Source organism: Schistocerca cancellata, chromosome 3 (assembly GCF_023864275.1).
Source record: "Schistocerca cancellata isolate TAMUIC-IGC-003103 chromosome 3, iqSchCanc2.1, whole genome shotgun sequence".
In the NCBI taxonomy this organism is placed as follows: Eukaryota; Metazoa; Arthropoda; class Insecta; order Orthoptera; family Acrididae; genus Schistocerca; species Schistocerca cancellata.
Window position 1 is genome coordinate 196,488,647 of NC_064628.1, and position 25,559 is coordinate 196,514,205.

The 25,559-nt window shown below is 37.5% G+C and overlaps 1 protein-coding gene across 3 annotated transcripts in view; it reads right to left on the minus strand.

The window, feature by feature from the left end:
* Window positions 1-25,559, minus strand: part of LOC126174813 (protein LSM14 homolog A) — a 148,018-nt gene that overhangs the window by 48,036 nt on the left and 74,423 nt on the right. For all 3 annotated transcript variants that reach the window (XM_049921191.1, XM_049921189.1, XM_049921188.1), the window contains exons 4-6: window positions 14,843-14,984; window positions 6,373-6,411; window positions 2,071-2,191 (exon numbers count right to left, since the gene is read on the minus strand). In XM_049921191.1, coding sequence (XP_049777148.1) covers window positions 2,071-2,191; window positions 6,373-6,411; window positions 14,843-14,984 — 302 coding nt within the window. The remainder of the gene's footprint in view (window positions 1-2,070; window positions 2,192-6,372; window positions 6,412-14,842; window positions 14,985-25,559) is intronic.

Consider the following 25,559-nt stretch of genomic DNA (forward strand, 5'->3'; position numbering starts at 1 on the left):
AGAAGTCACTGCACTCTCATCATCCCAGTATGCTGCACTGTCATTGGCTACAGAAGGAAAAAAACACCCCCACAAGTTAGCTTATGACATCTTTCACCATACTTCACAGCTTTCGGTTTTATTTGCCGTGCTCATCAACTTTTGCTTTTTTTCTGGGTGAGCACAAAGGAAAAAGTCTCAGAACACGTGTTTCGTCATGTAATTCGTGGTCTTCGCATGTCAGAAAATAGCCTGATTACCTTTTATCCAGATACCAATTTCAATTTTTTCCATGTGTTTTTATTTGTTACATATCTGATGAAATTCAACTACCATAAATTACTGTATAAACACTTTGCTGCAAATTCAGTTTCCTTGAATTACACAGTTTTTATACAATATACTGGAGAAAATTACAATTTTTAATCATATATGCCAATTACACATTTTTGCTGTGTCTTTTAACTTAATATCTTCCTCGATTCTGCATTTTTAAGTCTGGAATACATGAAAATGTACAATAGGGGTTTCATAATGACAATATTTTGTGCAGGTAATATTGTACCAACGTAATGCTCATTTACATGTTTTCGATATTCGCATGCCAAAATTTTTAGAATCTTTTTGAAAGTCTTGGAAAATATCGAAGTGCACACTCCAGTTTCAGCAAATGTTGACATTTTGTAACCATAAGCACATGTTGTCCAATAACATTCTCTCACTTTTGAGAACTTTTGCACGATTGCCATACAATGCAATTTTAGCTCTAAGGCAGTTAAATTCCACGTACAAAATAGCTTCAAAATCATGATTACTTTACAAATGAGTTAATACATTAAAGACTTGACATCAAGCATGTAAATGAGGAAAGTTAGAAAGCCTTAAAATTAGGTTAAGGTTTGTTGGAAGTCACTAAGTGCTCTCATTATCTAACACTGAATTACAGTGGTCTGGGAAATTTGCACTCTGTTTTAAGCAAATGCTAGTTTTTCATGCATCTCAACATTTATGAGAGCTCCTGAGCTGTATGTTGTACAAAGACGCAATTTTTCCAGGTACATTCAGTGGTATATGTGGATCCAGCCTGCAAAAGTGTTGTGCGTGGAGTTATTACTTCCTTAATACGTTAAGATGTCATGCCTATTTAGACAGTTTTACTGAATGAACAGTAAAAGTGCACAGTAAAATATTTTTCCTTTATTTTGTGGGAGCATGTGAAGACTTGTAAGGGTTGAAATTTTGAGTGACATTTGTTGCACGTCACTAAATGCTGTTATTAGCAACTACTAGATGAATACATTCCGGGTATTTGTGCACCACAAATTAAGCTGCATTAAGACTTATGCGTTTCTAACTGCAATACTTTCCATATTGTGTTAAACTTTTCACAGATGATTATACCTCTTAATGAGAAGGTTATAGTAGCACTTTTTTAAATTCCGTCAAGAATGACATGACATACAGAAAGTCAATTTTTGTTGCCACTGTGAACCCTATCTTGCAACCCCCCGACAGACCATGCACCATGAACCAGGTTAGCAGTTTAATGATACAGATTTGGTGTATCTTCACAGACTGACATTTCTTAAAGAAAAACCAAAGGCATTCAAAATTATTTATCCTCTATAGGAGGTTGTAATTAAAAATGCATGAAGTTTTTCAGTGCTCTACTTTTGTAACTTCCTTTCCACAAGTTTTATACCTTTTGCACAATTTTGTTATTTTCATGTCATTTTAAAAATTTTTGTAAAGAATCTAGGCCCTGCAGTTAGATTTCCATATTTGTAAACTAAATGATTTCTCACCAGAGGTAGCTGTCCCCTTCCCCATCCGCCTCACCCCTTTGCAGGCACCCCTCCCACCTGTGGAGGTAACTGTCAATGTCACCCAACACAGCTTCAGAGAACACATTCAGCTTGCACTTCTCCAAGTTGGAAGCCATTAACAGTTATTCAGTCAGGCCACCACTAAATATTAGTGAAACAAAGGTAACATACTGACAACAGCACAATATAGCACAGCCACTCTCTCCGACAGAAAGTGTTCCTAAGCTATGATTTACTTCTGAATAAATCAAGTATAAAGACAAACCTGTTGATTCCTCTGGACAGCATCACGACTTCTTTCATGACCCACTTCACGATCTCTCTGCTGACTGTACTGTTGGCTGTACTGCTGACTGTATTGTTGATTTGGCAGTGTCCTCATTGGCCTGAAAAATATTTGAAACAAAAGAGTTAATAGCAGTGTGACTGAATTATTCCAAATACCAAATGTAAATTAATTTCATTTCACTGTAACAACAGCATAAAATTTAAATTTATGCTTTCAGAACACTAGAGGTTTTACAAGATCATCCGCATGTTTAACTACTTACTGCTACTACAAAGCCTCTCAATGTCTTAATACTGATGAGCAATTATTTTAAAATATAATTCCCACTAGACAGTGGTGGCAGCAGCAGCAGCAGCAGCAGCAGCAGCAGCAGCAGATGTTCAGAACTGAATATGCATGCCAAAGCTGTTTGCTGTATTAGAACCATAGCTTGAAGTTAAATTAAATTAGTTTACCCCCCAAATAATTTTAGTGGTATCACTGCACCCTCCTCTGTCATTTGAATGCTGATACACCTCTATAACAAACTGAGCTACAGTTTAAGAAACAAATACAGTGAGCACCAGAAAGAGCCCCAAGTGAGAAACTGACAAATTAACAAACTAAGATCTTCAGCTTTGTGAGAAATAGACAGCCATTTTGCATTATGTTTCAAACTTAACATTGCTCAAATGACCATCTTTAATACTGATACACTAACATATCCTTTCTGTAGTTATTCATAATCTTTAGTATACTGGGGAAGCAGTGACAGCTTTCTTCCAAGTGTCAGCCCACGTCATTCACACGTCTTTGCTTTTCGAAATTACATGTTCTTGGCTTCATGGAGTTACCATGCTCATTACTTGAAGTGTTCAATTATAATCTCCAGATCACTTCACTTAATTTCTGTATGACATCATAATCACTGTTCACTTTAACAGTAATGCTCCTCTTATGGATTAAACATGCTAAATTTTAAGACAGTGCACTGCCACTTATAGTCACTTGTTGCTTTTCAGAGGAGTTGTCAAATTTTATTCAGGCCAGTATCTGAAGTTTAGCCTCTAACGTGTCTGAAGTGAAAACGCACTTCACTAGATATAACATCCGTTTAGTTAAGAGTATTTTCTGAATTGTGGGCTTTCTCAGTATCTGCATGATAACTATTTTGTAGGGATGCATTCACAGACTGAATGGCATCCTCAATTGTGTTTGACAGCCATAAACCCACTTTGAATGTGGGTAACACTGTGCAAATTTCTGAATTTTAGTTCTGACAAACTAATTTTTTGTTTATGTTGTCTGGATGGCTGGGAGAGTCCTGCTTCAATGAACCAGTCTCCAAAATTTAATACCCAACAGTAAATTTTTCTTGTCAGGAACAGTTCTACCTAAGCATAAGGCTAACATGAAATGCACTCTTATCACTACTGACAACTGAATTTCTATATGCAATGAATTCTGTCTTTCCTCCCAACTATTCCATGGCATACACAGAGCATTTTGTGTTACCACATTTACACAATTACACAGTACAGTTTTTCCCAAATCTGTATACAGGATAATCATTCTCAGATTAAACTATTGCTGCTGAGGTGAACGTTTGAATACTGTTTACTAGATTAATATAGGTGTTTTCTTACGCTTACAGGTGACGCTTTGGCTACTGAGCTTTCGTACAAATTTATTTTGGAGAATTCTGATGTGTGGAGCTTAGCATACAATACCCCCGTTCGAATAGGCTCGACGTTTCCCGATATGCAGAAGCACTTGATACATTATCGACTCAGTTCAATCAATCATCTGACATTTAACTTATGCAACAAATGTAGTGGCTAGTTCCTAGTTTGTCGCATATCGAACGATCTAATGCTCTGCTTAAAAAAAACTAACAATTTTTTAAAACAGAGGAGGAAATAACATTAAATTCTATCAACAAACTTTTGTTGTATCTAAATAGCTTTGCAATAGAAGTTCTATAACACCTATGGATACTGCACACCTACATTTATGCTTCCTTTTGTTAAGTGAAGGCAACATTCGAAGGCGAAGGATCTTGTCCTTCAAAATCCATTACATACTTCTGAACCCAACTCAGTATTTTATTTGTTTATGAGGAACTACTGAGTTATAATGTGCATTGCAAATGAAAATTCAATTGCTGTTCATTTATTGGCATATTGGGGGAAAATTGCCAGCTTTTAACTTTAGAACAAAATGGCATCATTCAGACAAAATGAGAAAGAAAATTAATCCAGAATTAAATACCTGACCAAAAAAATCACAAACTGACAGCAATTGTTATCGCAAGAATAAATTAAAGCAGGAAGACCTGTTTTGGAGATGGCACCAACAGACAGCACTAGAACGCGGAACGAGTGAAAGTTCGAGAACTGGACTTAGTAGTGATTGCGATCTTTCATGTACGATCAGTTGCTGCTGTTACTTATCTGCACTCTACAAGATAGAGCCATCCATGTTTCACTGTTGCTTAAGCAGAGCACTACAGAGAGCTTAGCTGCTAACTGTGAGCATGTGAAGGGGAATGGTGGGTAGGCAGCAAATTTTGTCTTGCTGCTAATCATGGGAATTATATGGCATACTTTGGCTTTTTATGAACAGCTGTCACATTAAAACTGCAGTTTGCCTGAATCCATTTGTACTCTGACTCCAGTTTACTTAGAAGTTGGCCTAATACTTGACAATAGCACAAATTTCTGCAACGAATGATATAAGTGTGGACTGGAGCCAGTGGTGTACTTCCATGTTTCGTAAAGCAATGTTGTCGACACCATGAAGTATGGTGTGAACAATAGGGGATGTGTCAGCTGCTGCTTCTACACAGCCATTGAGAGAGCAGCAGGCAGACAATGTTTTTGTACCTAAGGATACTATAACCGTCTTTTGACAGTACAGAAGTGAAACCCATTATGTAAAAATATAAAATTACAATGTTTATTCTAAAAACAGCCAACTCTCTAACAATGAAGGTTCAAGTTTCGAAGTGTCCCGTTCAGATGACAATGACGTTTAAAAATAGTGGTGCCACAGATGACAGGCTAAACGAAAGAGGCAGTGAAAATAAAAATTAATGTTAACTATTTCTTTTCATGTATTTTGTTTCTTTTTATATTATCAAAATGTAGAAAACCAATAAATAGCACAAGTTCAGAATACATGTAATGGGAACTTCAGGCAGATACATCAACAAAAAGTTTGTAAATTTTATTAGTACGAGTATGTTAAAAAATAAATTTTCTCAAGGAGCCTCCTATGAGGGGTTGTCTCATACTCACGGTTGTCTTCTACTCTGGCAAATACGATATTTTATAATGAATATCGTTATTTCCTAGCTGCACTTATGTATCAGCCCTGTCCCCTATCACGTTAACCACATCCAGTTTATAGACGCAGGGGGAATGGCATTTAGTTTGCCCTTATGGTGATGGACTGGGCTCTGAAACGGGTGGTTTTTGGAGCCAGCAGGACTTCAAGGTAGAGTAGTTTTCGTCTTAACAGCCTGTTTCTTTAACACCTGTTATAGAGAAACTTGCTGAAGTTCAAGCAATAAGAAACCTTACGAAAGTGCTGCAAGTGGAGAACAAGAAACTTGTTTATGAAAATGCTTGCATTCTGCTCTGGCTGAAAGCCTAAATGTTTAATTTTGTGGAGCATTTTGAGTGTTCACAAAAAATGGAAGGGTTGGCCAACAGCACTCATGGGTGAGTCTTAGTGTGAGCTCTCTGTAGCAGAGGCAGTGCCCAAAAGTTTCTGAAGCCAGTAGTTTGAGACCCTGAGTGTCTACTACGGCTCTTTCCAGTTGAGTGGTGCCTTTAGGTGAGCACTCATAGGCCACTATGATAGAGTGAAGCAAGGCTGGCGAACCTTGCTTGGATTGATTTTACGTGTCCACCGATGAAAGTTTGAACTGATCAGGTTGTGAGAACCTGCCGTTTGTATTCCATCCTGCACATCACCTTTAGGGGTGCACATAATAAAGTTGCAGCCTTGTGTATGCTTTCACACTGTGAAACTTAAGACTGATTAAACAATCAGTTCACGAGCTCCGTATTTTCAGTTTTAACTTCAAAAGCTATGAAGTTCCTTCTGCTACACAGTATACAAACTGGTCTTGTCAAAGGGAAAGATTAATGTGCTTTTAGCATGCGGCATAAAATTTTTTAAATACACCTACTACTGTCGTCCTCTGGAACAATATTACATGCAGCAGATCTCAATACAATCATACTTTGTTGGCACGTAAACTCATGCACATTAAACAATTTAAAGCCTTACCTTTCAATTCCAATCTGAAGTCTAGAGTTCTGGATAGTCCTGGAAAAAGAAACTAAATTGAATGTACTGCTTTAAATGCAACAACACTACAACAAATACATGAACACTCATTGTGATAAAATACTGGTACTGTAGCACCAATTTGCCAGCCTTTGAGGCTAATGTACTGACAATGTTTAACAAGAATGAGTAAGAAACTGACTAAGAAACCTACAGGGTATCTTAACATTTACCTGATCATTATTTAAGTCAATAAAAAGTTTTTAACCTATGGGCTAATAATCTTAAATAAGCAAAACTGCACAAGAAAGGCAATGCCATGTTACTGAGGATGTTTTATGAACCCACAAAAAAAAAAAAAAAAATCAACTGAACTAACTCAATTCACTGCCACTAACTAGCAACATTACCCATAAATTTATTTAAAGACCTGTGGAATACCACTGCAATGATAGTTCTGAGAGCTTTGTTCTTATTTTTAATGCCATTAACTATTTGTCATCAAAAATTACGATGAAGTCTAGTACTTTTTGTGGTAAGTCCATGAAATTATGTTGTGAAAGCAAGTCACTATTTCTGGACTGTGTTTTATTGCTAGATGCATATGCAATATAATCCATTCATACTATATACAGAAGATATTTTTAAGTTCACGATTTCAGCCACGAGTCAAAATTCCTTTCATAATTGTAATAGTGGAATACATTGTGGTCACTGTAAATACTGTTAACAGCAATATGGTAAGTAAAATGCTTTGAAGACAAACTTAATACATCAACAATTTAAGTGAAGGACAGATTGCTACTAATCGTAAATATGACAATTCTAGTCCAGGCTGCCCAGGGGTGTGTGTGTGTGTGTGTGTGTGTGTGTGTGTGTGTGTGTGTGTTTTTTTAAGTAAATCACTGTCAGCCCCTCTGCCCTGAAAGTGCATGAAATTAACAAAATTTTTCTTAAAGGAAAAAGGTGAAAAGCCAAACAACCTGTAGCATGTTCTCTTGTGATGGGAAAAATAGAAGGGAGTCATAAAAACCAGTATCATGGGAAGGTAAATGCCACGTGGGGGTAAAGATGGTGACAAACTGAAAGGCCACCCTGGGCACAATACACAGTGATAGTCTAAAGAGTCTGTTGTAAAAATCAGGAGCATGCCGATTGGAGCGAAAGGTTTGCCTGTCACATCAACGAACACTTCACTAGTGAACTAGATTGTCAAATATTTAAGCCATCTGACTGACCATGATGTGTGCCTTGAAAGCTCAGTTGGGAGGAGCCCCCTGCAAATGTTAAGATTTGGTTGGAGTACTGGTTTAGCATACAGACCCAACGTAAGTGTATACCAACCTGTGAATAAGCAACATTGTCTCCATTATCACAGAAACCACTTCCACATGAACTGCTTCCACAGAAGGCCTACATGTCCACCATGAACATATTTGCTTTCACAGATTACTCAAGATCTATATCGATCATCTGCCCACTCTTCTCTAACTACCTGACTGGCCACTTTGCTATTTCTTGTGCAGTATCCTCTGCCCTGTGACCAGCAAAGCTCCCACTTGCAAAAATGTTAGATATAACTGTTTATTCATCCAAAATTATTACAGTGTTCAACAGGTAACTGCCAGGGATAAAATATTCTCATTCACCCAATGCTACATTCCATTGGCAGTGTGAACTCATCTGAACAAGGCTGAATGGTTACCTGTCGAAATATTGTGGTAAAGTGACTATCACTCCACACTCACTACTAGGCAATAGTACAATGTTAAAGACACATCAATATGTTTTATTAAAATTGTGTTACCAGCTGCTATGTTTATTTTCCATGTAGGTGGATCTACCATTAACCATGAATGGATGCAATAATTAGTGTGTTTGGGTATATCCTTTAATCAACTGCCGAGAAGCTCTACAGATTATGTCTATTTTAACTAATTCACTTATTATAATGTTATTTATTACACATTGATTACTGTTGTCATTCATTTAATGTAAGATTTTTAGCAAAGGAGAATGTCACACTAACATGTATTGTTGAGATCACCAACCCTAATGAGATAATTAGTGACGGACATTTATGAACTGTCGAAAGAAAATTTCACTGCGATGAATATTGTTCGTTTTTGTTCTTTTGTATTTATAGCAACCCCCCATGAACCATGGACCTTGCCATTGGTGGGGAGGCTTGCGTGCCTCAGCAATACACATGGCCGTACTGTAGGTGCAACCACAATGGAGGGATATCTGTTGAGAGGCCAGACAAACGTGCGGTTCCTGAAGAGGGGCAGCAGCCTTTTCAGTAGTTGCAGGGGCAACAGTCTGGATGTGATCTGGCCTTGCAACACTAACCAAAATGGCCTTGCTGTGCTAGTACTGCGAACGGCTGAAAGCAAGGGGAAACTACAGCTGTAATTTTTCCTCGAGGGCATGCAGCTTTACTGTATGATTAAATGATGATGGCGTCCTCTTGGGTAAAATATTCCGGAGGTAAAATAGTCCCCCATTCGGATCTCTGGGCGGGGACTACTCAAGAGGACGTCGTTATCAGGAGAAAGAAAACTGGCGTTCTACGCATCAGAGCGTGGAATGTCAGATCCCTTAATCGGGCAGGTAGGTTAGAAAATTTAAAAAGGGAAATGGATAGGTTGAGGTTAGATATAGTGGGAATTAGTGAAGTTCGGTGGCAGGAGGAACAAGACTTTTGGTCAGGCAAATACAGGGTTATAAATACAAAGTCAAATAGAGGCAATGCAGGAGTAGGTTTAATAATGAATAAAAAATAGGGGTTTGGGTAAGCATAGTGAACGCATTGTGGCCAAGAGACACTAAGCCCATGCCTACTACAGTAGTACAAGTTTATAGACCAACTAGCTCTGCAGATGAAGAAATTGATGAAATGTATGATGAGATAAAAGAAATTATTCAGGTAGTGAAAGGAGACGAAAATTTAATAGTCATGGGTGACGAATTAGAGTAGGAAAAGGGAGAGAAGGAAACATAGTGGGTGAATATGGATTGGGGGAGGGAAATGAAAGAGGAAGCCGTCAGAATTTTGCACAGAGCATAATTTAATCATAGCTAACATGTGGTTCAAGAATCATAAAAGAAGGTTGTATGCATGGAAGAATCCTGGAGATACTAGAAGATTATATAATGGTAAGACAGATTTAGGAACCAGGTTTTAAATTTTAAGACATTTCCAGGGGCAGATGTGGACTGACCACAATCTATTGGTTATGAACTGTAGATTAAAACTGAAGAAACTGCAAAAAGGTGGGAATTTAAGGAGACGGGCCCTGGATAAACTGAATAAACCAGAGGTTGTATGGAGTTTCAGGGAGAGCATAAGGGAACAATTGACAGGAATGGGGGAAAGAAAGACAGTAGAAGAATGGGGGAAAGAAAGACAGTAGAAGAATGGGTAGCTCTGAAGGATGAAGTAGTGAAGGCAGCAGAGAATCAAGTAGGTAAAAAGACAAGGGCTAGTAGAAATCCTTGGGTAACAGAAGAAATATTGAATTTAATTGATGAAATGAGAAAATATAAAAACACAGTAAATGAAGCAGGCAAAAGGGAATAGAAACGTCTCAAAAATGAGATCGACAGGAAGTGCAAAATGGCTAAGCAGGGATGGCTAGAGGACAAATGTAAGGATGTAGAGGCTTATCTCACTAGGAGTAAGATAGATACTGCCTACAGGAAAATTAGAGACCTTTGGAGATAAGAGCCACTTGTATGAATATCAAGAGCTCAGATGGAAAACCAGTTTTAAGCAAAGAAGGGAAAGCAGAAAGGTGGAAGGAGTATTGGATCTAGATGAAGATGAAATGGGAGATACGATACTGCGTGAAGAGTTCGACAGAGCACTGAAAGACCTGTGTCTAAACAAGGCCCCGGGAGTAGACAACATTCCATTGGAACTAGTGACAGCCTTGGGAGAGCCAGTCCTGACAAAACTCTACCATCTGGTGACCAATATGTATGAGACAGGCAAAATACCCTCAGACTTTAAGAAGAATATAATAATTCCAATCCTAAAGAAAGCAGGTGTTGACAGATGTGAAAATTACCGAACTATCAGTTTAATAAGTCACAGCTGCAAAATACTAACGCAAATTCTTTACAGACGAATGGAAAAACTGGTAGAAGCCTACCTCGGCGAAGATCAGTTTGGATTCCGTAGAAATGTTGGAACACATGAGGCAATACTGACCCTACGACTTCTCTTAGAAAATAGGTTAAGGAAAGGCAAACCTACATTTCTATCATTTGTGGACTTAGAGAAAGCTTTTGACAATGTTGACTGGAACACTAAAATTCTATAGGTGGCAGGGGTAAAATACGGTGAGCGAAAGGCTATTTACAATTTGTAGAGAAACCAGATGGCAGTTATTAGAGTCGAGGGGCATGAAAGGGAAGGAGCGGTTGGGAAGGGAGTGAGACAGGGTTGTAGCCTCTCCCCGATGTTATTCAATCTGTATATTGAACAAGCAGTAAAGGAAACAAAAGAAAAATTCGGAGTAGGTATTATAGTCCATGGAGAAGAAATAAAAACTGAGGTTCGCCGATGACATTGTAATTCTGTCAGAGACAGGACTTAGAAGAGCAGTTGAACGGAATGGACAGTGTCTTGGAAGGAGGATATAAGATGAGCATTAACAAAAGCAAAACAAGGATAATGGAATGTAGTCTAAGTCGGGTGATGCTGAGGGAATCAGATTAGGAAATGAGACATTTAAAGTAGTAAAAGAGTTTTGCTATTTGGGGAGCAAAATAACTGATGAAGTAGAGAGGATATAAAATGTAGACAGGCAATGGCAAGGAAAGCGTTTCTGAAGAGAAATTTGTTAGCATCGAGTATAGTTTGAAGTGTCAGGACGTTGTTTCTGAAAGTATTTGTATGGAGTGTAGCCATGTATGGAAGTGAAACGTGGACAATAAATAATTTAGACAAGAAGAGAATAGAAGCTTTCGAAATGTGGTGCTGCAGAAGAATGTTGAAGATTAGGTGGGTAGATCACGTAACTAATGAGGAGGTATTGAATAGGACTGGGGAGAAGAGAAGTTTGTGGCACAACTTGATTAGAAGAAGGGATCGGCTGGTAGGACATGTCCTGAGGCATCAAGGGATCACAAATTTAGCATTGTAGGGAAGCGTGGAAGGTAAAAATCGTAGAGGTAGACCAAGAGATGAATACACTAAGCAGATTCAGAAGGATGTAGGTTGCAGTAGGCACTGGGAGATGAAGTTTGCACAGGGTAGAGTAGCATGGAGAGTTGCATCAAACCATTCTCAGGACTGAGGACAACAACAACAACATTTATAGCAAATTTCTGGTGGACATCAGAAAACTTATCTTTAGACGTATTTTTAATACATGTGAACGTTGCAGGTAAAAAGGAATTACACGACGATGTCTTATGAAGACATTTTTACAAAAACTTCCTTATTTCACACATGCCCAGACTTGGTGAAATGATACATCTTGTCTTAACAAGTGGAGTAACAAGTATAATGCTTGGTATGTGCACCAATAACAGAGTAGACACGGAGTGAGATGATCAGTTGTTTGACATTATTACATTTTAATTTTATCTAAGATCTGATGTAAATCACACAATTTTCTAAATGTAGTTATGCAATAGATTATACTTGCAGCCAAGCGATTACCCTTGCTTAAAACCAGAGTAGATCACTAACACCTTTGGAGTTACCAATTAAAAATCACCAATTATGTTAACGTACAGTAGCTCCTACATTTTTTTAAGTAAATTACCTAGATCCAATCACAGTGCAAAATGGCTTGTAAGTTCTGAATAGTTACTTAATCCACACCAATGTTATCAGTTTTCCTCTCTGATTGTAAATTATCTTTAACAGGCTGCATATGAGCTTCAGTACAAGAGTGTGGTAATTTGCATGTTTTACAAATGTTCATAAGCGATGTTGTCCTAGAAGCCCACAGTGCACAGATTTCAATGTATGTAAGAATCACTGAAAAACTGCATCCATAACAAAGCTCAGATCTTAAACTCTTCCCACCCATGCTAATGTACTACTTCATAATCCATCATACTCTTACCTGTCTTTGGCAGTAGTAGTATTGCTTTTAACAGAGATAATTACAGTTTAAGAACATGAATGCAGCTGCTTTAGTTGCTGAATAGCAACCACCATTCTATCATTATATGAAATACAGTATGTCCCAAGTGGAATGGTCAATATTTAAGGATATGACAGTAATGCTCATTTAAATCAATGGAGTCTACTGAACATGGTTATAAAATGCAAACCTGGGGGTGGAAAGGCGGTAAAGAAATAACATACAGATGCTGCACAGTTAAACTCACTTCTTGCAGGCCTCAGCAGTTGTGTGAGCCAAAAACTGGACGAGTTAACTTGGAGGGGGGGGACAAAGCAGGAAGAGAGGAATATGTGAGCAGATTGGTGGTGTGAAATGGGGGATATGGGAGACAAGTTTGGAGGAAGATGTGGACAGTGGTGTGTTGTTTCACTGAGTAGTCAACTCTGCTCTTTGCCTCATGTTGTGGCTATTACAGTGGACTTGGCTGGTGGTAATATCCACAAATGAATTTGCTAAGGTAATTACGATCTATTACAGTAAACGAATTCTTTCACAAGTGGCCCTGGTATTGAGTGATGGGACAAGAAATGTGCTCAGTATGTCAACAGAGCAAGTCTTCACATGAATACAAGCCATGTGTCAGAAATTGACTGTTTGGTAAGGATGAATAAGGATGTTTCATATGAAAGATGGGCAATGGATCACTTTGGGGAAGGTGGGATGGATTATGACTAGAATGTTTCATTTCTGGACATTGTCAGTAGTTAGGTAAGTAGGTAAGTTGATAGGGTGTGTTCTTTTTCAGCTGGTTCACAGCACAATATTTCTTTTTGAAGTAAGTCAGGAGGGTAATGAATGTCTGAAGGTACTGTAGTCAAGACAATGTAACAAGTACCAAGACAGCTAGGAGTGCTGTTAGCTTTCAGCTGCAAATTCAAATTCATGCAGTTGCAGGCAAAAATAGCCTTCTACAGAGCTATGACAATGAGGCATTGCCACAGAGATGTTTACAAAATCTCATTACATGATTGGGTATGCATGCAAAGCTGCCACACCAAGGCCATTTTAACTGTATGTGATCTTATGCCGTATCAACAGCAGTATCTTCAGCATACTGGTCAAGGGATTTCTCTTCACTGCAGATTTGCTGGCTGTAGGTGGCAGGACGACAAGAGAAATTTAAGCGTGGAAGAGATGGCACATAAATGTGCATCACAGTAATCATCAATGTACTAAATCCCTACCTTAAAATACAGTGAGCAAAAGGTTACTTACAACTTGTACAAAAAGCAGACTGCTGTTTTAAAAGTTTAGGATATGGGATGCAATGGTTTAGAAGGGAGTGACAGGTTTGTAGTTCATCTTCAATGTTACTGTAACTAAACTGAGCAAGCAGTGAAGGAAACCAAACAAATTTGGAAAGGGAATTAAAGTTAAGGGAAACAAACTTAGAAGTTTGCCACTGATGCTGGAATTCTGCCAGATGCAAGAGACTGAGGACAAGTAGAATGGAATACAGTGTCTCTTGGGAAGAGATCAAAAGTCAACAAGAGTAAAATGAAGGCAGCAGAATGTAATGTAATTGAAGCACCCAATTATGGGGAAAATAGTTAGGGAAACTAAAGAAAGTAGATGAGTCTAGGTAATTGGACAGCAAAATCAATGACAGCTGCAGCAAGAAGAATATAAAATGACTGGCTTTATCAAGAAAAAGACCTTACGAAATAGTCATTTTGTAACACCCAGTACACAATTAAAAATTAGGAAATCCTTTCTGGATATTTTATCATGTAAGTGAAATTTCAGACAAGAAAATAGAAGCTTTGAAAATGTGCTACAGAAGAATGCTGAAGATGAGATGGATAGGTTGAGTAAAGTGGAGATATGAATCTCACTGCAGAAAGAAATTTGCAGCACAACTCTACTGAAAAAGGGATTATTCTCAGGCCACATACTTAGTCAGCAAAGGGAAAGACCAAGGCATGAATACAATAAGCAGGTTAAAATGCATGTACGTTGAAGTGGTTATTCTTAGATGAAGAGGGATGCCTGACCTGGGTGGGGATAAGCATGAAACGTATGCTCACTCCTCAGATCACAGCAACAACCACAATGCAAACTATTAAACGTCTTCACATAATTCAGTGTGGCTTTGTGAAAATTAATACAAGCTACTTTAAATATAATTCCATGGTTTACTGAACTTTTACAGAACTAACTCTACTGAATGAGGTAAAAGCTTATGAAATCATGGCTGTACTACAGCCTGACCAAAGATTTGAGCACAACCCTCAATTACTTGAGGGGAGGAAGAATTATCTGTGTAATAACTACAGTGCATCACATTTATTACACGTTTACTATGTAGTTTTTATACTAACCCATCTCTGTTCTGCTGTTCCTTTGTGTCCTTTTTGATTGGTGTCAATCCAAGTTGGTTGACTTGCACTCCCTGATCCATTGTTGGCGATTTGCGTGTAAGCAATAGTGGTGTTGTTGGTCTGGAACCTCCCGTCAGAAGATCTAGGAAAGAAACTGAAATCTGGAACGTTTTGCACTATTCTATCTCAATGAACCAAGAAGCAAGATACAGTGATATTCCTCGAGATGATTTAATTTTACTAAAATGACTCAAAACAGTAAAATTATAAAAAATTGGAATTTCATTTGTTACATCTAATTTAACATTTTGAAAATGGTCAGTTCAGCACATAATCAAGAGGTGGTCAACAATGTTTAATTCTCAAAGTTCCTGTATTGAAACCACAGAGTACTTTATGAAATAATATTTGGCATGAATAAATGTGAGTTGTACAATATTGGTAGGAACACCAACACTACCACCAAATTGTTCAGTCTTCCACAACAAAGCCGTCACTAGTTGTAAAGCTATTGTACACTAGTGGATGTACAATATGGTACAGTGTTCTTTCCCAGACATGGTGGTAATATTCTGGCCAAATGTCTGCAAGCAAATAAGTGGCACGACTCAGTACTAAATAGTAATCGGTACTGCCTGTACTGACAACACACAGCTGCCGAAATCAACACAAAAACAATGGAGACATAGGGACATATTCTTAGAAACGATTCAAAAGATCTACCACCTTAATTGGAGGCAGTGCCTTTGCCTTCTATTATCACAATAATCTGAAGTAAAATTACACCCCAATCCTCATGGCATTTAACCCACAAAGGGAAGAGGGAGAAAGAAGTCATCTTCATTTGTCTCTGGAATTAATTGTTTAACATTCTGCAACAGTGCCTCTTGGCAATCTTCTCTTAGAAGATAACTAGGATGACACACATACCTGCTTTGGAGACTGAATTATTATCTTTTCACTCATTTACACTGTATTGAAGGGCAAACGTGTTAATTTTTTGTCCCATTGGATGTAAATAAAGCATACTACGCAAGATGCGAAAAGAGGTGGCAACCTTTTGAAGAGCCAATTCACATTGCTTGCAGCCTGGCCATATTGATTTTAATGAATGTTACGGGCAGATTTAATTTTTGCTAGGATTTGCATGTGTTCAATGACAAGTGAACACACAGCACATTGTAATAATTACATTCTTCGCTTAAAATATCTCTGGAATATCACGTAACAAAGCTTGCTATTATGTGGGCAAATTTCAAAAATTAAACAGTGCAGTAAAGTTAAGAACTTTTGTGAAGTCTTGAGGTTAAAGTTTTTCCAATTACAAAACAGCCTCTCCAACTATTACATTTGAATCCACTAACAACACCTACATTTGAATCCACTACAGACACCTTTTAGAAGGATTCTAGTGCACATTGAAGTCTTCCATTATCTTCCTATCTCTAGAATACAGCCAGTGACAAATCTACAGCTGTAATTACAGCACAAGACACCATAGACAATGGTATGAACTTGTGTAGTTATTACTCACTACAGAAGGGGCTGAAGGTAACATTTTTGAATCATAACGTTATCTTTTAATATGAGCTACTGAATGACATATGGATTTCAACATATTAACTATACACTTTAAACAGACAATTTTCTAGAATGAACTGTGCTGCCTTTTCCATTGAAAATTACTTTAAATATACAGAAACAAACAAACAAAATAATTCAATTCTGCAAATAATGTGTGAAACATTCTTACTAAAGAGTGAAAAATGCATGGATGCTGAACACGGCGACATGGAAAGGTATTTTTGTTCCCTTAAGTTACGATATACAAAGACTGTCAATGGATATTTCAGACTTATTATTCATTGATGCCATTACATGAAAGTGAGTTACTTTTGTTGGTATTACTTTTCAAGCAGAGAAAAATCACTAATTTTTGATTTACACAAAGAATGGTAGTCTATGGGACTTCAGCCTTGCTTAGGCAATTTTGTATCTGAAGTAAAAACTTAATGCCTAGACCACAATTTTCCAATCACAATTAAAGTTGAATAACTAGTTTTGATTGCTATCTGTAACCATCTTCATATCTGTTACATGTAGAAATTATTCTACAATCTAGTAGTATACAAAGACAATGTACAACACTTTATCAAAATAACTTCGCGAAGTCGCGCTTAGGCTTAAATTTTGTAAACATGTTTGTTTCTTGTTTCACGGTAATTTAACTAGTTTCTCGGTAACAAATAAGTAAACTACCGTAAATAGCGTATAAATTCATTGTTTTAATACAGATTTCAGAAAAACAGCGTAATTTTATATCAGAAACTTGCCTATATACATTTGTTTATAGGCCTAATTCTCGTAACGTTTTTCGAGAATCAAAGTTAAAGTATATCATTTAATAGTCCTTTTTTTCATTCCATCGAGTGAAATATATAATAAATAGCGTATACCTTCGTTGTTTTAATACAGATCTCAGAAAAACAGCGGAATTTTAAATCAAAAACTTGCTTATATACATTTGTGAATAGGCTTAATTCTTGTAACGTCTTTTTTGATTTTCGGTAATTTAATTGATTTATTCTAGCTAAAGTATTATTTTTGCCATGAGTGAGAAGTGCCTGACTTGCCGTAGAATTGTTAGTTCCGGGGTTTGGTGTGATGGATGCAGTAGTTTTTTTCACTGGGGGGACTGCAGTGGCATGGGTGTTGGGAAAGTGGATCAGGCTCATCAGTGGTTATGTAGGATTTGCAGCAGAGATAGGAAGATAGTGGAACAGGAGGGGAAAATTGCTGCCCTTCAGGCTGAGCTAGATCAGGCTAGGGAAGATCTGGACAGGTTAAGGAGGGAGAAGGGCAAAGAGAGGTGGGAAGTGGCAACAGGTAGCAGAAGGAACAGGCCTAGAACTAAGTCTGACAGTTTTGTGGTGAATGTCAAAAATAAGTTTGACCTGTTGCTTCAGTTAGAAACTGATGAGCCTCAAGCAGAGGTAGGTGTAGACAGGACACAACAAACTTTCAATAGGAAATTGAAAAAGAATGTAGGAAAGTCATCGAAAAGGAAGAAAGTTTTGTTGTTAGGCAGTTCTCATGCCAGAGGTGTAGGCCAACTTCTGCAGGAGGAATTAGGACCAGAATACCAGGTCACAAATTTTTTCAAACCAAGTGCTAGTCTGGATCAGGTGACAGAGGATTTAGGTTCACTCTGTAAAGGATTTACCAGGGAAGACACCGTGGTTATTGTGGGAGGGCCAGGGAACAGCATCGACAGAGATCCTGGGTACAGTATAGAGTGCGACCTGGTAAAGATTGCGTCGGCATCAAGACACACCAATGTTGAATTTGTATCTGTCCTGAGACGCCATGACCGGCCTCATTTGGACTCTTCTGTTGGGAGAGTTAATTTGGAGTTGGAATGGCTGCTTGGGTCAGGTGCGGGGGCTCATATTGGTGTGGTTCCTGTTGATTATCTCAGTAGGTGGGACTATACCAGGCACGGCCTACATCTCAACAGGAAAGGGAAGGGGAAACTGGCTGGGGTAATAGCAGGAAATTTAAGGGGGGGAGGCACTGCCATGAATGGTAAAATACCAGTGGTTACAGGTGTTGGAGCAGCACCTTTTTTAGGATAGGTAAGACAGAAAGATGTCAAGTTCTACGAGAGGTCAGGATTGAAACAAATCTTCAGTTTAGGAAAGAAATTAAACAGCACAATTCTAGCACATTAGATCACCAATCACAGCTACCAATTATAAATTTTCACCAATCACCAGAAATTTTATCTCCACCAAGTTGTATCTCAGTCCTAGGTAATTGCATTGATGAATTAAAGTCACCCAACCCAGTTGACATAATCTGCCTCTCTGAACACCATGTGACCACTGGTATAGGAACTAGGCCTAAGCACAATGAGAAACTCAGACAGGAGAGTACTGCAAATGTTAGAATAAGGAAAGGGTCTCATAAAAGTATAATTAAAAATAATGTAAGTATATTTCATCAAAATATTGGGAGTTTAAAGAATAAAGTAGATGAGCTTCTGGTTTGTTTAGAAGATTTAGAAGCTGAGAATGAAATAGATATACTATGCCTGTCTGAGCATCACATTGTTACTGATATAGATAAGGTAAATGTAAGTGGTTATAAGCTCTCTGCACATGTAATGAGAGAAAATATGGAGAAAGGAGGAGTTGCCATATATGTCAAAAGTTATCATTGTGCGAAAAGTATAGAAACAAAAAAGTTTTGTGTAGAGAAACATATAGAAGCATGTGCCTGTGAGCTTAAATTAAATAAAGGCACATTTATAATTGTAACTGTATATAGGTCCCCATCAGGAAATTTTCATCTATTTCTGAAAAATTTGGACTCCTTGTTGTGCTATCTGTCAGACAGGGGGAAGCAAATTATTATTTGTGGGGACTTCAATGTAGATTCTCTGAAAGAGGGTAATAGGAAAAATGACCTTGAAGCATTACTCGGTTCTTTCAATTTGACACCCGTTATTGATTTTCCTACTCGGGTGGTAAAGGATAGCAGCTCACTGATAGATAACTTCTTTGTAGACCAAGATAAGTTTAACCAGATAAATGCTCAGCCTGTTGAGAATGGTCTTTCTGATCATGGTGCACAGCTAGTTACAATATATGACATAGCTCCATTCAGCAATACTAAACAGTCCTCCAAAGTAGTACGTTCAGTCAACGATTTAACAATTGCAAATTTCAGGGAAAGCCTACAGCAGTTAGACTGGGATGAGGTGTACCATGAACCTGATGCCAATTTAAAATATAATTTATTTCATGACATTTTTGTAAATGCATTTGAAAACTGCTTCACCAAGAAAATAGTTAAATATACTCGTAAGAAACCTTGTAACAAACCATGGCTTACTAAGGGTATAAAAATATCTTGTAACCGGAAAAGGGAAATGTATCTGACAGCAAGAAAGAGTAGTGACCCAGAAACTATCAAAAATTATAAAAACTACTGTGTTATATTAAGAAAAGTTATTAAAAAATCCAGGAGTATGTGTATCATGTCTGAAATCAGCAACTCTGATAATAAAATTAAAACAATTTGGAATATTATTAAGAGAGAAACAGGTCAACCAAGAGCAGAGGAAGACAGTATTACCATCAAATTGAATGAAAGCTTTACGAACAAAAAGTCAGAAGTTGAAAATATTTTTAATAATCATTTTCTAAATGTTGTGGATATAGTAGGATCCAGGTGTTCATTAGAAGATGCTAGGCTGTTAATGGAAGAGGCCATACCTATGCAATTTGATACAACTGAAATCTCACCCACTTCTCCCTCTGAAATTAAGAAAATAATAAACTTGCTTAAAAGCAAAAACTCATATGGAATTGATGGCATTTCCAGCAAAATACTAAAAGCTTGTTCAACAGATAAGTAAGATTCTCAGCCACCTGTGTAATAGCTCTCTGGAACAGGGCATTTTCCCTGATAGACTGAAATATGCTATAGTTATACCTTTGCATAAAAAGGGGGATAGATCTGATGTCAACAATTACCGTCCAATCTCCCTTCTAACAGCTTTATCCAAAATTTTTGAGAAAGTAATGTATTCAAGAGTAGCTTCACATATCTGTAAAAATGAAGTACTAACAAAATGTCAGTTTGGTTTCCAGAAAGGTTTTTCAACAGAAAATGCCATATATGCTTTCACCAGTCAAATTTTGAATGATCTGAATAACCGAAAACCACCCATTGGGATTTTTTGTGATCTCTCAAAGGCTTTTGATTGTGTAAATCATGAAATTCTGCTAGACAAGCTCAAGTATTGTGGCATGAGTGGGACAGTGCACAAATGGTTTAATTCGTACCTAACTGGAAGAGTGCAGAAAGTTGAAATAAGTAGTTCTCGTAACATGCAAAGATCAGCACATTCCTCAAACTGGGGAACTATCAAGAATGGGGTTCCACAAGGGTCAGTCTTGGGTCCTTTATTGTTCTTATTATATATTAATGACTTGCCATTCTATATTCATGAAGAGGCAAAGTTAGTTCTCTTTGCTGATGATACAAGTATAGTAATCACACCTGAGAAACAAGAATTATCTGATGAAATTGTCAATACTGTCTTTCAGAAAATTACTAAGTGGTTCCTTGTAAACGGACTCTCACTGAATTTTGATAAGACACAGTACATACAGTTCCGTACAGTGAATGGTATGACGCCATTAATAAATATAGACCTTAATCAGAAGCATATAGCTAAGGTAGAATATTCCAAATTTTTAGGTATGTCCATTGATGAGAGATTAAACTGGAAGAAACACATTGATGATCTGCTGAAACGTTTGAGTTCAGCTACTTATGCAATAAGGGTCATTGCAAATTTTGGTGATAAACATCTTAGTAAATTAGCTTACTACGCCTATTTTCACTCATTGCTTTCATATGGCATCATATTTTGGGGTAATTCATCACTGAGGAATAAAGTATTTATTGCACAAAAGCGTGTAATCAGAATAATAGCTGGAGTCCACCCAAGATCATCCTGCAGACATTTATTTAAGGCTCTAGGGATATTCACAGTAGCTTCTCAGTATATATACACTCTTATGAAATTTGTGATTAACAACCAAACCCAATTCAAAAGTAATAGCAGTGTGCATAACTACAATACTAGGAGAAAGGACGATCTTCACTATTCAAGATTAAATCTAACTTTGGCACAGAAAGGGGTGAATTATACTGGCACTAAAGTTTTCGGTCACTTACCAAATAGTATCAAAAGTCTGACAGATAACCAACAAGTATTTAAGAAGAAATTAAAAGAATTTCTGAATGACAACTCCTTCTACTCCATAGAGGAATTTTTAGATATAAATTAAGAAAAAAATATTAAAAAAAATATATATAAAAAAATAAAAATAAAAAAATAAAAATAAAAAATAAAGAAAAATAAAAAACACACAAAAGAATAAAGTTGTTATATTAACTTAAGTATGTTGTTAAATTAACCTAATTATATCATGTATTGGAAAATTCGACTCGTTCCACATCATTACGAAATATCGTATTCATGATCCATGGAACTAATCTAATCTAATCTAATCTAATATAATCTATGTAAACGGAAAAGTTTGGCAGTCACTTAACATTGTAGTATAAACAAAGTTTATGCTCATTAGGTAACACTGTTCAAAAATATGGAAAGGTGTAAGTAAGCATTGGAAACCATCATTAGCTGTAGTCATGCAACAACATGCATTCATAATTACCAAAGCAATAACAGTTCATGGTTGAAAACATCACCATGAGCAAGCTGACAGTGGACCTGTCAAAAGAACTGCAGACCAGAAATCTCAAAAACTTAGTGTTCATCCAAATGGATTTTAAAAAATATATAAAGATATGAACAGCATAAAGATTACAAGGTAGAGATGTGTGTTACCTCCTGAACTGGCAACATGCCACCTGTAGGAAGCAGATGCTATGTAATTGCAATTAATTCATGAATAAATTGAAACAGCTTATGCTTAAGGCCAATTAATTTTGAAATCATGAAAGTAACATGGAGTGAAGTTAAAACTAAGACAAGGAAGCTGCCTTATATAGATTATTGGCAATGTGCCATATTTAAAAGATAAATCATAAGAGTCAGTTGATAGAAACATCTAAGTACAGCGTAGTGCAAAAATGGAAGGCAGGGTAAGTTTGCAGGTTGGAAGTCATATAGGAAATCGTCCAGTTGCTCGAGTAGAAGTTGGATCAAAAGCTCATTACTTGCACTAGAATTCACGTATTATCAAGATAACATTATACACAATGGTCCCAAAAACTGTCAGCTTATTCAAGAATGATCCTGTGTGGCATATAATTTAATTTTTATACAATATGTAGAAACTGTAAGGATAATATGAGAACACTGCACACTACCAGTCTGACAAGACATGTCCAATTATGCAAGGGCTCGTACTGGCCAATTTAAATAGCAAACAGGTGATAATGGCATGGGAGCACTTCGTGCCTCAGCACTTTCATTTACAAAGACTGACAATTATATCGTACATATACTGCAAAGGAACATAGTTAAGACGACAAAGTGATTTTAATGTGCTCCCATGCCATTATCACCTGTTTGCTATTTAAATTGGCCAGTACGAGCCCTTGCATAATTGGACATGTCTTGTCAGACTGGTAGTGTGCAGTGTTCTCATATTATCCTTACAGTTTCTACATATTGTATAAAAATTAAATTATATGCCACACAGGATCATTCTTGATTTTAATGTCTAACATACGCTTAAAGTAATAATGTCAATGCCCTCTCATCACACCCACAGCAATATAGAATGTCTTATTTCCGTTCCATGATTCATCGTCTATAGTGGCTTCCTTCACAACAGTGTTGTGAAACTGACAAATTGCCACCGTTAAATTGCAGTGACCAATGGCTATAAAACATTGGATGTCACGAACTGTTCCAAAAAGAAAAAAAATATTAGGCCAGAATAAGGCCCTCCTGCATGTCAACAGTAATCTTATTGAGAGGGTTAAATTTACAGCTATGACCTATAATAATCATGTCACAAAAAACTGAACAGTGCTTTTGCAAAATGGCTGTTGGGATTGTTATGCAGACTACTAACTCACTCAAATCATGCACCAGATAGAGCGAATGCCTAGTAAGTTTCATAAACTGGGTACGCACAAAATGAACTATAATGACTGACAGTAACTATATTGGCCAGACAGGCACAGGGGCACAACTACTCTCTGAGCATCCTTTGGCTCGCATAATTACTAATGAGATATATGTTACAAGACACTACTGAAGGGTAGAAATATTACTTTATGTGCAAAGAACAACACTAAGAATTGGAGATTTATTCCAGCGTGAAGAAAGCCCCAGGTAAGGTTTCGAATGACCAAAAAGCATTCAGCAAGAATTTTTTCTTTCGTATCTACAATGAAATGTCACAGGGAAAGTAGTCATTGCTAATCTGCGACTGCACGTCTACCTGCCTTCCGCATGGAACACACTTATCTCACCACTGATTGCTAGTGTTACACACATACGGTTGCTGTCAACAAGTATGCACCTGAAGATGACTTAACAACATCAAAACTAGTCACCAATAAAACCAACACCTTAATAAAGCTGGAGGAATTTCGTCATTTTTTAACATATATTACACTAACCGACATCCCAAATCGTCCATTTGAATTATGGATGTACGAAGATCAAATCTAGGCAGTTACAACAGTGCTGCTGCCGCCATCTGCCATCTAGCTGTGCCTGCCCTCAGTGCTGCTTCCTGCTTCACATGGGGTGGTATTCGTCACCATCAGCTGTCACCTCATCTCAACCAATATTTTACATTTCATTGTTGAATTACACACACACACACACACACACACACACACACACACACACACACACACACACACACACACACGTTTTATTATTTGATCTACAGTTTGTATTATGTCTCTCTTTGTAAATACAAAGTGCTCCTGTGCCATCTGTCAAGGTTTGGCTACTTTGGTTGGCCAGTAGGAGCCCTTGTATAATTCTGTGCTTTGAAGTGCCTTTCAGACTTGTGGCACACAGCATTCTGATTATCCTTCAGTTTGTACGTATTTTATGAAGGAGGCAATGTCACATGCCATGCAGGATCATTACATAAGCTAGGGTATGGTATTTACTTTTCATTTTATGACTGTTGATCCTTAGCTTTATTACAAAATTTCTACAAACTCTATGGCTTCTACATTTGCAGCAACAGAACAGCTGAAAGTTTTTTTGAACCATTGCATACACTGCTCTCATAATCCCTGTTATACTATTGTAAGTAATGAAGTTGAGATCAAACTTTACTCCAGCAACTGGACAATTTCCTATGTGACTGTCAACTGTGAAATTACTGTATGTGGTTCATATTTTTAGTGCTACTCTGTATTTCAATGTTTATGTCAATTGACTCTCATATGGCAGCTTTTAAAGATGGCATGCTTCCAGTTAGCTGTATAAGGCCGCTTCCCCATCTTTCAGTTTTTAACTTCCCTGTTTTTTATGGTTTTGAAATTCGTTGGCCTTAAGCATAACCTTCTTCAGTTTATTCCTGAATTAATTTTGCAATTACATAGCACCTGCTTCCTACAAATGGCATGGTGCCAGTTCAGGAGGTAACACCGATCTCTGCCTTTTGATCTTATGCTAATATTATCCTTATATTTTAAAATCCATTTGAATGAACAGTAATCTTTTTGTGATTTTTGGTCTGCAATTCTTTTGACAGGTCTACAACCTGGCTTGCTCACAACAAGATTTTCAACTACGTACTACTGTTTCCAGAATGAGATTTTCACTCTGCAGCGGAGTGTGCGCTGATATGAAACTTCCTGGCAGATTAAAACTGTGTGCCAGACCGAGACTCGAACTCGGGACCTTTGCCTTTCACGGGCAAGTGCTCTACCAATTGAGCTACCCAAGCACAACTCACGCCCCGTCCTCACAGCTTTACTTCTGCCAGTACCTCGTCTCCTACCTTCCAAACTTTACAGATGCTCTCCTGCAAACCTTGCGTAACTAGCACTCCTGAAAGAAAGGATATTGCGGAGATGTGGCTTAGCCACAGCCTGGGGGATGTTTGCCCGTGAAAGGCAAAGGTCCCGAGTTCGAGTCTCGGTCCGGCACACAGTTTTAATCTGCCAGGAAGTTTTACGTACTACTATT